Genomic DNA, 13,552 nt, shown 5'->3' with positions numbered 1-13,552 from the left:
GCTTTTAAATATTTATGCATATAGAATATGGTCATAATTCAAATTAATGTGTTAACTGTCTAATCATAACCAAGGGCTTTAAATATTTCCAATTTATCTACTGTGATGTTTATTTATAGTTTGAATTAATGAAATTCCAAAAATTTGTGGCTGAGAGTCACATTAGGTTTTCCCCCCTGTATCTTTTTTCATCCCTTTGAAGCTTGCTAGTGCAAAGGTAGAGGGAAATTCCAGATGGTCGTACGGTGTCCGTTCCAGGCAGGGCTCAGCCACAGAAGTAGACCCGGAATAGGGATTGGTGTCCACAGTTTGGGGGGCGGGCTGGGCAAGTCCCCAGTCAGGAGGACAGCTGTCAGGAAGGGGCACTTACAGGCAGGCCGGAGTGCGTGGGCATGAGCTGAAGGCGGTTGTCCCGGCGGCGGCCGGGAAAGACGTGGGGGCGGGTGGTCTAGCTGTTCAGGCGTTGCGTCTGGGGCCACCCCCTGCCTGTCAGAAGGTCCTCCTGCTGAGGAAGTGTGGCCGCCCAGGATGCTATTCCTTCTTGCTGCTTCAAGTTAACTGATGAGGGACCTCAATCACACCTGCCAGTCCCATGCCAGCAACACCTAGGTTAGTGTGTAGGCTGTGGAATGGCCACTGACTTCCTTCCATCCTCCACTCTCACAAGGGGGTTGACCGCGTAGCCTGCTCAGACCGGACACGTGAGAAGGCAGCTCTGGGGCCACCCTCAGCCAAGCCAGACTGTCACGTGACAAGGGCCATCAGGGGTGGTGGTGACTTTGAACACTGAGAATCACTGCAGAGTCGTTCCATATTCCTCCCCTTCCCAAAGGCAAATGTTACGTGGCCCCTTAAATAGTTAGAGATTATCCATGGGATTCGTCTACTCTTTCCATTACTTGGCAACAAAATACTGATTTTCATCTGTGATGTATTTGAGCATTAACAGTTACTCCCCCGCCATGATGCTAGTAGAAAACAAAACAAAAATCACTGTATGTTTTAATCTTTCCATTGTTAAACATGAAATTAAAAAATATGTATTTACAGCTTTGTCCCAAAGGACAAAATTTTAGGAATTCTGAAAGTGGACCAATTTCTCACCTCCATGAAAGAAGACAGATTGATAGACATTTTTTCAAGTTTAAAAGAGACTCTCTATCACCTAATCAAAAGCTTGTCCATGTTAGACCATGGAGACTTTTACTTTGATCATCACCGAGGACTGAAGCTCCTGAGAGATTTATCGAATGCTCTTCTAAATGAGACATCACCGAAGAACAAGACTGAGAATAACATGGAGCTCCTTCCCGCGCTAAGCTGGCTGCTTTTCTATGCAAACAGTTCAGGAAGCCCCTCCCAACTCCGGCACCCGCTGCAGGCGGCACCTCACCTCCTGAGAGCAGCTTTCGTGGAGATGGCAAATCTCTTGGGCACCCTTTTAACCTCTCCTGAAAAGAAGGACTTCCATTCCTCGTATGCTATACTCCAAGATGCTGTACTCGCCAACCTAACCAGTTTGCTCTCCGTTGTAACTAATTCACTACCTCTAAGAGACAGGGCAACGTTCGAGCTTGCTAAGAGACTCCTCCGTGCCGCCGCAAGGGCTGGTGAGGCAAGTCGTGTCCTGGAACCGCTTCTGGAAATGTCCCGGACCCTGGTCATGCTGGCGGGGGCCAGTGCTGACAAGAGCAATCCTGACAGGTTGCTGAACTCCACGGTGACGCTCCTCAAGCTGGCCAAGAAAGTGCTGGGGAAGGTGGCTGCTGTTTCTGGAACCCGCTCTGTCCCGGGCACCCGTGAGTCTGCGCGGTTCTTCGGTGCACTTCTCTCCATTTTGCAACAGGGAGTTCAGAGTGTTGTGAAGGAAATAACTGCTCTGAAAAAAGTGGATCATTTAGTAGTTGAAAATATAAATGACTTATTGACACCATTTCTTGATTTGGTGTTTGGGATGATTGGGGTCAAACCTAATATTTCACAAGACTCTGATATTTTCAATTCGTCATCTGACATATTCTCATATGTGAACCAGTCCAAGGATTTTTCTGATATTTTGGAAGAAATTGCTGAATTTTTAACTTCTGGGAAAATCAATTTGGGAGACATGGAACATCTTCTGGTAGCAATCAGTAACAGGACTGAGATCTTTTCTGTGGATTCTGTCAATATATGGGAGGCAATCCTGGATTCCTTAATTCCTATGAATAACATCACCAACCAGACAGACTTACTGCATCCTGATCCAGTCCCCACACACAGCCTCCGTCCGCATGCCCAGGAAGCGACACTATTTTTGGATGAAATGCTGTCACAAGGCAGCGCAGATGTAGGGACTGACCTGAGAGCGGTGACCGATCTGACCTCCACGCTGTGGAAGGCCCTAGGGAAGGGCAGCTGGGACGTTTCTAACCTGTTGCTGGCATTTGCTCAGCACGCAGACGGCCTTTGGAAAGCCCTCGATACGGTTGCCAAGGCTTCTCGTGGGGTGGAAGGCCACCTCGGCGGCGACCCGAGTGAGACGCTGGTGTCCGACTCCCCTGCGGTTCAGGAGGCGACTCCTTGGCAGCGGGGGGACGCCACCCGGAGCGCGTCAGGGGGGGCGGCGCTCTTGAGGAGACAGCTTCTCTTACCCCACCCTCAGCGGGTACATTCCAGCCAAGCGTGGCTTCGGCCTGTCTTTGAGAGCGTTGCTGACACAGCCGCTGGCAGGAGCGTCACATCAGAGAACGAAGAGCAGGCCAGGGCGGAGGCGGCGCCCTCTTCTCCCACCCGCGAGCCGCCGTCCCTTTTCGACAGCTACCTGAAGGGACTGATTGCAGCGACCGAACACTGGCAGGAAGCCCTGACAGGTGGAAGGTATTTAACACCTAACTCATTTTTTTCCCTACTGTGGTAAAACCCCGCAGCCGTGACCCTGAGAGGGCCAGTGGCCCCGCCTCTGGAGGTGGCCTCTCCAGAGCTGGTTGGACCCGGGTGCTTTTCTCCCCGCCCGCCTCATCGTTTGGCGCTCAAGTACAATGTGAACTTACTCAAAATTTTTCAAAAGTAAATTATTTTATTTTCACAAGTGACAACCTCTTATTCTTCTCCCTTGTCCCAAGATTAGTCCATAAATGCTTTTGTATTTGCGTGCTCTGGTGGCCACGCATCCCCCTGACAGGCGGGGGCCGAGGAGGCCACGTGCTTCCCCCAGAAGATGGATGCTTCCCTTGTAACTGCCGACCCGCCAGGAAGCGCCAAGCGGCCATTGGCTTTCTCCCTCCTTAGAGGCCACCTGGCGCTGTACGGCTGACCCACCTGCGAGCCCCGCCCATCCTGAGCGGGAGGTCGAACCCTGCCCTGACCTGCTGGGCCGTGGGCTTTTGAAGGTCCCCTGCTGCCCGCGGCGGCGGGGCTTGTCCTCCCACGTCTCAAGGTGCTGCAGCTGTCCTAGGCCACCGTTCTGTAGGGACAGTGCCGCTTGGGGGCTTGCAGTTCCCGCCTGCACTGCCTCTCTCTGGTCCCACTGGACAGTGGAGGTGCCACCTGAGCCTCACTCACGTGCTGTTTTCGGTGAGGAAGTTACCCTTGTGGCCGGAGGGCTGCCCGCGGGGTCCCTGGACCGAGGATCCCTGGGGGCAGCGGTCAGCTGTGAGGTACACACTCGGGCAGAATGGTCCTGCCTCAGGACCCACAGTTGACAGTGGTACAGGGGGGACAGGCTTGGTTGCCAGGACACGAAACAGTGTGCTGTTTGTGTTTTTTGTCCCGGAGACCCTCTGGGCCCCCGTCAGCTGCCACTGGCGGGGCTCCCCCAGCGGCCCTGCATTGTGCCGCGCGTCGCCCTGCAGCGTTTAGGCAGCATCTCCGTCCAGCTCCCTTTCTCGGTGACGGCTGCTTTGAAGGGGCGGGGAGGCACCCGTGGCCCGCAGGCGCCCGCCCCGTAACCGTGCCCTGCTCTCCCCTCAGGGCCGCTGGCATGTGTGAGGACTCCTGGCCGCCTGCGGAGCGCCCGGCGGCCTCGGCGACGCTGCGCAGAGCGAGGATGCTGGTCCTGCGTGCACTGCTCACGTTTGCAGGTGGGAAGGGCTGTGCTCTGCGCTCTCCCGAGTGTCCGCGAGTGCCACTGCGCTGCCCCTCCAGCCCGGGGAGCATCCTTCCCGCTGAGCTGGGCTTTTGGTCTCTGCGGGGACGGCTTCCCGTCTCCCGGACGTCACCCCCGCTCTACTCTGGCCCTGGGCGGGGGCGCCTCTCCTGGGAGGACTGGCCCCGTCCTTTGCTGGCAGTGGCAGGGAGCAGAGTTCTGCCTGGTGCCGGGTCGGGGTGCTGATGGGTGCAGCGCCCTCCCCCACCGGTGTCACCGGCACGCTGGCACTGGGCTCGGACCTCACTGGGGGCCGGGTCTGCCCCTCGGCTCCGTTCTGTCTCCGTCTTCCCCGGCCCAGCGTCTGCCGCGAGTGGCTACGCGCTGGTGTTGTAAGTGAGTTCACGGGTCTGCCCAGGTCCCGCTTGCCAAGCCCGGCCCTGCCCAGCTTCTGAGGAGCTGCTTCCGAGTGAAAAGGTGGCGGGGGATGGGCGTGGGCCCAGCCCTGCTCACTCCCCTGTCCCTAACACCAGGCCTTCTCAAGCCCCAGAGTGGACCAGCCCTGGGGGCTGAGGAGCAGGAAACGTGAGTGACGGACGGAGGGGCAGCCAGATGCTGTCGCCGTGCGTGGAGCCCCACTCGTCACGTTTTGTTTTTAGAGAAAACCTGTTTCTGATGAGAGGTGGGAGCCCACTGGCAACACCGTGTGGTGAAGCGTCAGCCTCGAAATGTGCCCAGAGCAGGCGGGTGCCCCGTGAGGCGGCGTCTGGCGCGCCCTGCGCTCGCAACGCACTGCGCGCCCGGCCGCGCTCGGAGGCAGAATTGTTTTGACACTTCAGTCAGCTAATGTGATGGCGCTGAAAGGGATTCAACACTCGTTAACACCTGAAGTTATAGTTATTTTGCCATTCTGTACAGCAGCTGCTAAATTAACACAGCCTACTTAAGATTACATTAGTAACAGAAAATTAGTTCTGAGCTTTTCTGTTTCAAGAAAACTCGAGTATGTCATCCTCAAGCCTGACTGAGGAACAGCCTGTCACTCCACTTCCCTCATCGAACTGTCACTCCGTTCTGTGCACTAGGAGGGTGGTGGGGGCCCGGGGGAGGCTCAGGTGCCGCCCCATGGGGATTCGGTGGGTGGGGGTTGGGCCAGGATGGCTGAGCAGGTGGGCGCGGGTCGCGCAGCTCCGCGTGAGCTCAGCGCACTGGCCTTCTCGGTTCCCGGATGGGTGTGCTGCGGCCTGGGCAGGGCCTGAGGTGCCTGGGGCCTCGCTGCGGCCCAGGAGCCCGTGGTCTGGGGGGCCAGCAGGAGCAGGGGGGCGGTCCCAGGGCCTGGTGGGGCCGGACTGCCTGAGCCGGGGCCTGGCGTGTCCAAGGCCGAGCGGAGGGACAGCGGCAGGTGGGCCGAAGTGGGCCGGCAGCCGGGCCTGCGGAAGCGCCGCGAGGCGCGCAGAGGGCAGAGGCTGGGGGCTGCGCGGCTCTGCCCTGAGAGGGCAGCTTTGGCAGTGGCCGCAGGGCAGTGTTGGGTGCAGGCCTGGTCTCCCCAAAGCCTGGCACTTCCTCCCACAGCCATGACATGGCTGTGCGGTCACCGTCCAGGCCACCAGCCCTGGCCCGGAGCCACACGACAGGCTCGTCATCTTCAACGGCGGTGCCGCCTGCGCTCGTGGGCGTTGGCGACGCCAGTCCTGGCCGTGCCGTGCGTCTCCCCCCGGCAGAGGGCCTGCCCGGCCCCGGGCCATGAGCCGCGTCCCTCCTTGGAGCCGCGTTCTCAGTAGCGATTCTTGAGGGACATGCTTTATGTTTTTGTGCAACAAGGAGCTCAGTTTTCAAAATCAGGAAACAGCAAGCTGGACGAGAAACCTTTGGGGACATCTGTGCTCAGCACTGTATGGTGCTAAGTCCGTTTCATAAAATGTCTTTTTGAGAAACATTGTAATACTATAAGAAGGATGACAGAATTTTCTAACTGAAAAAAATGAAAGGTTTTATTACTCATAAAAATTCAGTTTGTTGTCCTGTAACGAACAATGTGAGAATACTTACCAGGCACCTAGCAGGTGCAGAGCCCCGTGCTGGGCGCTGGCAGTGATGCGGGGCCGGCAGTGGGCACAGCGCTGCCCTGCGGGGCCCAGCGTGCGTGTGCAGGAGGGTCCACGCAGCTGGGGACGCGGGTGCCTGGGGCCGGACCCGGAAAGGCAGGTCCAGGTTGCTGGGGAGGGCGGCCGCAGGGCGGGAGGGGCAGGGGGCTGTGGGGAGACGGGAGGACATGGGCACGGGCTGGGGAGGAGGCGGCTGCGGGGGGCCGTGGGTGGACCTGTCACAGCCTCTCCCTGTAGGAGAAGCCGGAGGGGGAGGCGGCGGAGGGGTGAGCTGGGGGGAGGCCCGGCCGGGGCTGGAGAGAGGGAACGGGGCTGTTGGGGGAGAGGTGCTGGGAGGGGAGCTGTCCGCCGACCTGAGACGCAGGCCGGTGGGCGCCCTCCCCTGCCCTGCGCGTCCGCACCCGCCTCGGCTCAGCGACAGGCGGGAACCGGGGCCGCCCCAGGCAGCCCGGGTGGGGGGCCGCGCCTGAGGTGCGGAAGGGGCCCGTTGGGGGACGCGGTGGAAGGACGTGAATTTCCGTACGTTCAGGGCGGCCCAGGAAAAACACAGTGGTGAGTTGCCTTTTGGACGCGAAAGGCACAGCTTTTCACTCGCGTTCCGCACGTTCGTTTGGGTGATTTAAGAGACCTTTGTGGGTCCGTGTCCCCTGGATCTTTACGAAGTGACGCCGTACGAGCAGCTCGTTCAGGAGGCAGCTGGGTCTGATGCCTTGTCCGTGTGCTTCCTCCGCAGAGCGCCCGTCCCTGGCCAAGGAGGTGCTGTGTGCGGCCCTGGCCTGCAGGCCCGGCGGGCTGTGGCGGCTCGTGGCACTGGCTCTGCAAGGGGTCACGGCGCTGCGCGACCTCCACCAGGTAGGCCGCCTTTGGCGTTCGGGACTGTGGCATCCGCTGGGCCTGGCTCTGTGGGGAGGGCTCGTTGCCCTGGGCTTGCGCCCGGTGACACGGGCGGTCAGGGCTGCGGAGCCAGGGACTCCGTGCCTCGGGCTCTCCCCACGGTGCACTGGGGGCTGCCCGGGCCTGCGGGAGGGCTGCTCCGTTTTCAGGAGTGTTGCAAGTTGGTTGTTACCCACAGATATCGAAAATCGAATCGTGTGAACGTACGATTGAACTGTGTAAGAAGAGGCGGGCGGCGCTCGGGGTCCCTGCCCCCGCCACGCCCGCCCCTTTCACTCTGGGCCCCGCCCGGGGGCTGGCTCGCCCCTGCCGTGCGTGCGTGTTGGTGCGTGGTGCACTGCGTGCCGCTGCATGTCCGTCCCAGTGTCGTGCTCAGGGGCTCATGGTGCCGCTGGAACGAGGCCGCCGTGGCAGCGTTCACGCCGCGGAGACTGGCGCCTTCTACAAAGAAGCCATTGGTCCCCAGAGCCCGTCGTTGACCTCGTCCCAGCCCACCCTGGGCTCTGACTCCCTGAATGCAGGGCACGTGCCCCGAGCACATAGGCCAGCGGGACCCGCGTGGCGCGGGCCTTTGCGTTAATTTGGACGAGAGCCCAGTAGCGCCCCTGCTGGGCCTCCGTCTCAGCCGGATCTGAGGTGTGACGTTTGCCTGGCGCCGGCGTCCTCGCCCGGGTTAATGCCGCTGGGCCGCAGCCGCCGGACCAGCTGGGGCTGGGGGGTCCTGGTGACGCCGGTGCAGGCGGGCGAGGGCCCGCCTCCCTCCCAGGGCTGGCTCTGAGGGCTGTGCGTTGCTTCTGTGCTACAGTGACTCCGCCTGGTTGTCTGTCCAGTGCAGGGGGCGTGTGTCCGGGAAGCCGAGGGACCGGGGACAGCTGCCCTGCGCTCCCCTTGCGTGGGGAGCGCGGAGACGGCCAGGCGTCTGTGGGGCCGTGAGCGGGGTGGGGGCCGTGGGCCACGCAGTCCGGGTGAAGAGGGAGCCCCGGGGCTGCAGGGAGAATCGCTTTCGCAGCCGCCGCACTCCGTCCTACGTGCGCTCGTCTGTGGGGACACCAGATTCTTGTTTCCAGGTTGTGCAGGTCTTTGTCAGGTAGTAAATGTGGATAAAAACCGAAACCTAAGACCCTGGCGTGTCGTTTCCAGTGCTGAGTGAGGTTTGCAATAGTAACACAGGCAAGAATCTCCAGCTTCCAAACAACTGCTCCGTGGCTCTATTTATAGCTCAGATTATTGCATGATTGCAGTGAATCTGGCGGGCAACAGCCAGGGGAGTTTGGATAAACAGCAGAAGAGTCTGTCTCTGATCGGGAACAGAAGAGCTGGCCTCAGGCTGCACAGCCCTGGGGATGGGCCTGCGGTCCCAGGTCTCCAGGGGCGAGGTCCAGCACACCCCCTTTCCAGCTGGCGGCGTGGGTGGGTGGGAGGGGCCGGGCCCCAGGGGCGGGACAGCGGTGCAGTGCGCTCAGCTTCCCAGCCTCTAAGTGCCGTTGGAACACCTGGTTTTCTGGCTGCTGGCAGGGGCTCCCCGGGGGGCAGATGTCTCTGCAGATGGCCCCACCATGAGGCACGTTTGCGTGAACTCCTCACTCTCGTCCACTCTTTATGTGAATCACTAGAAAATCACAGTGAAGAGCTGAGTGAGGACCTGAAATCACTTTTCACAAGTGACAGGCGCCCTGCGGTCCCCACCCCTCTGGGGTGGGCTGAACTGCTGCTCGGGGCTGGTCCTGCATGCAGGTGGAGCTTCCTGTCTCCCTGCGGCCTGGGCTGCGGGCCCAGGGAGCAGCGCCGAGCTTGGGGACGGTGGCTCCCCCGCCGGCCGGCCCGGATGGGGTCGCCCCAGAGAAGGGGCTGGCGTGCGGCCCTCCCGAGGCTGCTCCCACCTGCGCCCCCGCGGCCTTGACTGGGGCCCCGTCCCTCTCCCTAGTGCACGTGCCAGAGTCCTGCTGTTGAACTTAGGATGAAAGCAGGGCAGGGACAGGAGAGGTGCGGAGATGTAATGTGGTGTGCGTGCTGTCACTGCTCCCGAGCGGCAGGCCCCTCGCTGTGAGGGAGGGCCCCACGCAGAGCCGGGGGCGGGGGGCGGGGGGCGCCCGCGGCCTGTGTCCTCTGAGCCCAGGGCTCCCCTCCGGCCCTCCGGTTCTGGGCACGCGCGCCGAGAGCCCTCAGTGCGGCGGATGCTGCCCTGGGGGGCAGCCTCACGCTCTCTTCTGACTGCAGCGCTGCTGTTTTCCAGGAGCTGGAGCGGATGCTGCCCTCGTCCCATCAGCTCAGCTGCGAAGGCCTCAGCAGGGACCTTTCCAGCGCGCTGGAGCACCTCAGGCGCGGCTTGGAGCAGGCCCGCGCCCAGGGCTGTGCGTGTGCGGCCGTGCCGGACGGGGCCCCGCGCCACCTGCGTGTGTACGTCCGCGGGGCCGCTCCTCCCGGGTTTCCTTCGGGAACGGGCTGGCTTGCGTTTTTCAGTGGTGAACTCCAGACAGCAGCCTGTGCCGCACACCTTTCATGTGTGTGAACACGTGTTCTCTGAGCCACGCCAGTGTGTGGCATGATGTCATGTGTTCAGTTGAACGATGCGCGAGCAGCGCTACAGCTAAGGCTCTGACGGCGGCAGGGTGTCGGACCCGAGATGACACTCCGCGTCGAGTGCATCTAGGCTCCTCAAGGCGCTCTCAGGTCGCTGCCTCGGATGGGGCCAGGCCTGTTCCGTCTTCTCTGAGTATAAAGCCCTGGGAGCGGACACGGGCCCTCGGCATTGTGCCGGTGGCCTGTTCACCAGGGCACGCTGCTGTGGCTTCTCAGTGTCCCGCGTCCTCGGGGGTCTGCAGTCAGCTCCAGCCACGCCGCCCACACGCGCGGGCAGCTGCGCACGATGCTTCCTCCTTCCCGGAGCCCTCTGCCTGCGGGGCCCTGAGGAGCACCGCTCGGCGTCCGGGTGTCGGGGGTGGGGCGCGCGCGCGCACTCGGCGCGGGGGCACGTGCTGGCTGGCCACGGGGCGCGTGAGGTGCCATCGGAGGGCTGCCCCGCACGGTCTGCCGTCCCGCCCCCTGGAAGCGAGCTTTAATTTCGTGCTGTTTCAGGTTGGCCCAAAGGCTCGAAGAGACTTTGTTTTCTGGGAACCCAGTTCTGAAGTTTCTCAGCAACTTCACGGTAACTGCAGGTGAGTATGTGCTTCCTCCACATCCGCGTGATGAAAAGTGAGATTTAGTTTCTCACACAAAAGTATGATCGAAAGAAAAGCTATAAACGAAAAGTCACGCCGTTGGGAGTAACAGCAATTGAGAACGTGGCCGGTGCGACGTGTCGGGGTGAAGGAGGCATGCCGTCAGGTGTGGGCGCCACAGCCGGGCGGGAGGGCGGCGGCCCCCTGTGGTCCGGCTCGCCCTGGCCCTGCCCCTCCACCCAGCAAGCTTCCCGGTGCCTCCGGGCCTTGCATCCTCAATAGGCCAAGTCCGAAGGCTCCTGCAGGTCCTTCCGGGATCCTCCTCTTGGGGGAAGAAGAGACGTGCGATGCTGGGGAGGGGGGTTCCTGTGGCCTTTGGTCGCCGCTCCCCAAGCAGACCTCCTCCTGGGGCAGACGTGCAGTCGCGCCGGCCTCCCAGAGCGGGGCAGCAGGGACGCCCCACCCCCCGCGTGGCCGGCCCCCAGGGCGGGCGTGGAGCCCCGGCACGGGCACAGCACCGTCAGTGTCTGGTTCCGAGACGCGGCCTCGCGTCCCTTGTGGCCGCGGCTCCCGCAGGAAAGGGTTCTTGCCGGGGTCCTCATCCGTGTCTGTTTCCACAGTAACAGCCCGAGCATCGATTATGTTGTTATTCCTTTTATTGGCTTTCAGACGTGCGAGTGAAAGATTTGATGAGAAATGTCACCGAGGTAACGGAGGCACTTCGGTCCGTCCCCATCTCGGCTGAAACGGTCGCCAGTGTCCTGGACGCGGGCCTTCCCCCCTCACAGGTGTGCGCGGCCGCGTGGCCTCATCCCTGGGGCTGCCGGCCGGTACGCGCCCCCCGCCCCAGCGGGCTGAGTGGCTGGGAGCGGTGCCCCCCGCAGGCAGGAGGGGAGTGAGACGGCCGGCCCGGGACCGGAGGCCATCCTGCCCTTGCCTGCGCGGGGACCCCCAGGTCCTCAGCCCCGACGCACGGCTCCCAGGGCTGCCCGTCAGCCACGTGGCAAGACTCTCAAAACCACCCAAAACCCATGTGTCTAAGAACATCTACGTGTGGGCTGTGACTTCCTGCAGGAAGAGAGGGCCGGAGCAGCCCGACCGGGGGTGGGGGCTCACCGCGGCAGCGGCGGGCTGCGGGCTGGGCGCCTCCAGGGTGCGGGGACGCGGGGCGCCGGTGACTGAAACGGCCTGGGACCTGGGGTGTCCACGGAGGGCGGGGGGAGGCTCAGGGGACCCCACAGCGTGTGGGGGTGGGGACGATGGTGGGGAAGGAGGGCGGGGGGTGCCTGAGGGCCCCCCGGGTCTGTGGGCGGGTGGCTTCGGTAGGGGACCTGCAGGCCGGGCCTGCGAGAGGGCGTGAGTCGCCCCGGCCCCTCTCGCGCTCAGCCTGGGCCTCGGGTGTGAGGCAGCTGCTGAGGGAGCGCGCGGCCACCAGGTGTCACCGGTGTCCTGCCAGGGAGGGCCCTGCGGAGAGCAGGCGGGTGTGGGGGGCCGCTCGTGGCTTTCCTGTGCCTGTGCCGCTCCCTCTGCTGCCTCGACAGCGGAGCCTATGCGGTGGCACAGCGAGGGCATTGGGGGGCATCCTTGCCACTGGGGTCAACGCTGAGCTCGCTGGCTCTGATGGCGAAGCGTTTCCACGGACGCGGGGCCGTGCGGTCAGTCGCCTTCGGTGAGGAGCTGGCCCTTCGGGGCTCGGGTTGCCCCTAGGGTGGCAGGCGGCCAGCAGGCGGCGCCATGAGCGCCGTTTGTGGTCACTTTTGACACCCGCCTCCCTGGGCTTCGCCACCACGCTTCCAGTCCCTTGTGAGCCCGTCACGTGAGACCGCAGTCCCGCTGTGGCCGGAATCCTCCCGGGACCGACCCTGCTGTCTGCTGGCCGCGTCCAAGGCCTGCCGTGAGGAGTAGAACTGGGGGCGTCTTCACCCCCCGTGACTGGTGTGCCGTCTGTCGTCCTACCTGGGGCCGTGAACAGAGGGTCCTGGAAACGGAGACAGAGGGGCCAGGCAGGAGCCAGCTGTCCCTCGAGGCCCGCGGCGCCCGGCGCCCTCCTCTGTGCGCGGGGCGGCCTGTGGGCTCCGTGCGGGCCGGGGCGGGCGGGCGCGGGCGGGGCGCAGGCAGCGCTGTCCGGTGGGGGGTCGCCCTCGCCAGCGGGAAGACTGTTTCCTTCAGGAGCAAGTGGCAAGGGCTCCAGTGCCTTTGGCTTCTCTCACTTTTTTCCTTAGGCTCGATCACTTTCAATCATAAACTTAGCTCATTCTTATTCCCATTTCTTCACGTTTCCTGGGCGTGGGAAGTGTGTTTTCGCTGGTGGCCTCTTGTTAGTGACAGTGTAGCTGCCAGGCACTCAGCCTCGCTGTCCCGATGCTGACAGCCTCGTGTGATCCCTTTAATTCTCCCGGGGGAGTCCTCTCGGGTCCTACGACGCCTTCTTTTGTGTGGATGAAGGAACTGAGGCCCGCGGACGTTTAGGTCCTTGCGGGAGGTCACGCGGCTCCAGCAGCGGTTGGCCTTCCTCTAGGTCCTTCCGTCGCGTCCCCACCACCCGCGCGCCGTGTGGCGCCCGTCCTCCCACGCAGGGATTTCAGCGAGGGTCCCGAGAGCCCTGTCCCGCCCTCGGGCGGGTGCTCTGTCGCGCCTCCCCGTCCTCGCACGAGCAGGTCTGGGCCCGGGGGCGCCGGCGCAGGGGGCATGTGTTGAATAGGGTCCTAGTGGGGGTGGTCAGGGACGTGCAGGTGACAGCCAAGACCAGGCTGCACGGCAGCAACGGAGGGGCTCCCAGGGGCTGACCCCGGGTGGGGCGCCCGGAAGCAGGAGCTCTGCCAAGCCCACCGGCGAGGCGTTACTGTTTAATGGGATGGGCCGACGGGGGGTGGGGGGGGGTGAGTGGCCGTTCCCCCCATCCTGCCTCCTCTTTGAACCTCACGCCCCCCTGTCCCCCCGGCAGCACATTTGGAAACAGTGGCATTAAGGGACCCTTTCTCAGGGTGTGTCTGCACCACACAAGTGCCGTGCGGAGAAGGGGCTTCCTGGTCAGTCAGGTCTGAAAACGCCTCGCACGGCTCCCTCAAAGATCCAACGTGTCCCTCAGCGGGTCCTCGTCATGGTGTGGGTTCATGCACGTGTTGGCCAGGCCGCTGTCCCCAGATGCTTGGTCAGACGTGAACCCTCTGTGTCTGTGAGAGGTATTTTTCCAGATGAGATTCACCCTGAAGTCAGGAGGTGTGGAGAGAAGCAGGCCGCCCCCCACCTGTGGGTGGGCCTCGTCCAGTCAGGTGACGGCTTCAGAGAAAAGACGGAGCTCCCCAGGGACGGGGTCCCCCTCCTTCGGG

General features: G+C 62.6%; 1 protein-coding gene across 1 annotated transcript in view; it reads left to right on the top strand.

The window, feature by feature from the left end:
• ABCA13 (ATP binding cassette subfamily A member 13) overlaps nucleotides 1-13,552 on the top strand; it is a 134,519-nt gene that overhangs the window by 36,102 nt on the left and 84,865 nt on the right. The window contains exons 8-15 of the mRNA XM_054571313.1: nucleotides 1,051-2,859; nucleotides 3,952-4,061; nucleotides 4,600-4,651; nucleotides 5,639-5,763; nucleotides 6,905-7,023; nucleotides 9,299-9,462; nucleotides 10,141-10,220; nucleotides 10,893-11,011. Coding sequence (XP_054427288.1) covers nucleotides 1,051-2,859; nucleotides 3,952-4,061; nucleotides 4,600-4,651; nucleotides 5,639-5,763; nucleotides 6,905-7,023; nucleotides 9,299-9,462; nucleotides 10,141-10,220; nucleotides 10,893-11,011 — 2,578 coding nt within the window. The remainder of the gene's footprint in view (nucleotides 1-1,050; nucleotides 2,860-3,951; nucleotides 4,062-4,599; nucleotides 4,652-5,638; nucleotides 5,764-6,904; nucleotides 7,024-9,298; nucleotides 9,463-10,140; nucleotides 10,221-10,892; nucleotides 11,012-13,552) is intronic.

Source organism: Pteronotus mesoamericanus, unplaced genomic scaffold, assembly GCF_021234165.1.
Source record: "Pteronotus mesoamericanus isolate MK-2021 breed Mesoamerican mustached bat unplaced genomic scaffold, CSHL_Meso_final contig_220, whole genome shotgun sequence".
In the NCBI taxonomy this organism is placed as follows: domain Eukaryota; kingdom Metazoa; phylum Chordata; class Mammalia; order Chiroptera; family Mormoopidae; genus Pteronotus; species Pteronotus mesoamericanus.
The sequence above is the reverse complement of the archived record's forward strand: the minus strand, read 5'-3'. Positions and strand labels throughout refer to the sequence as shown.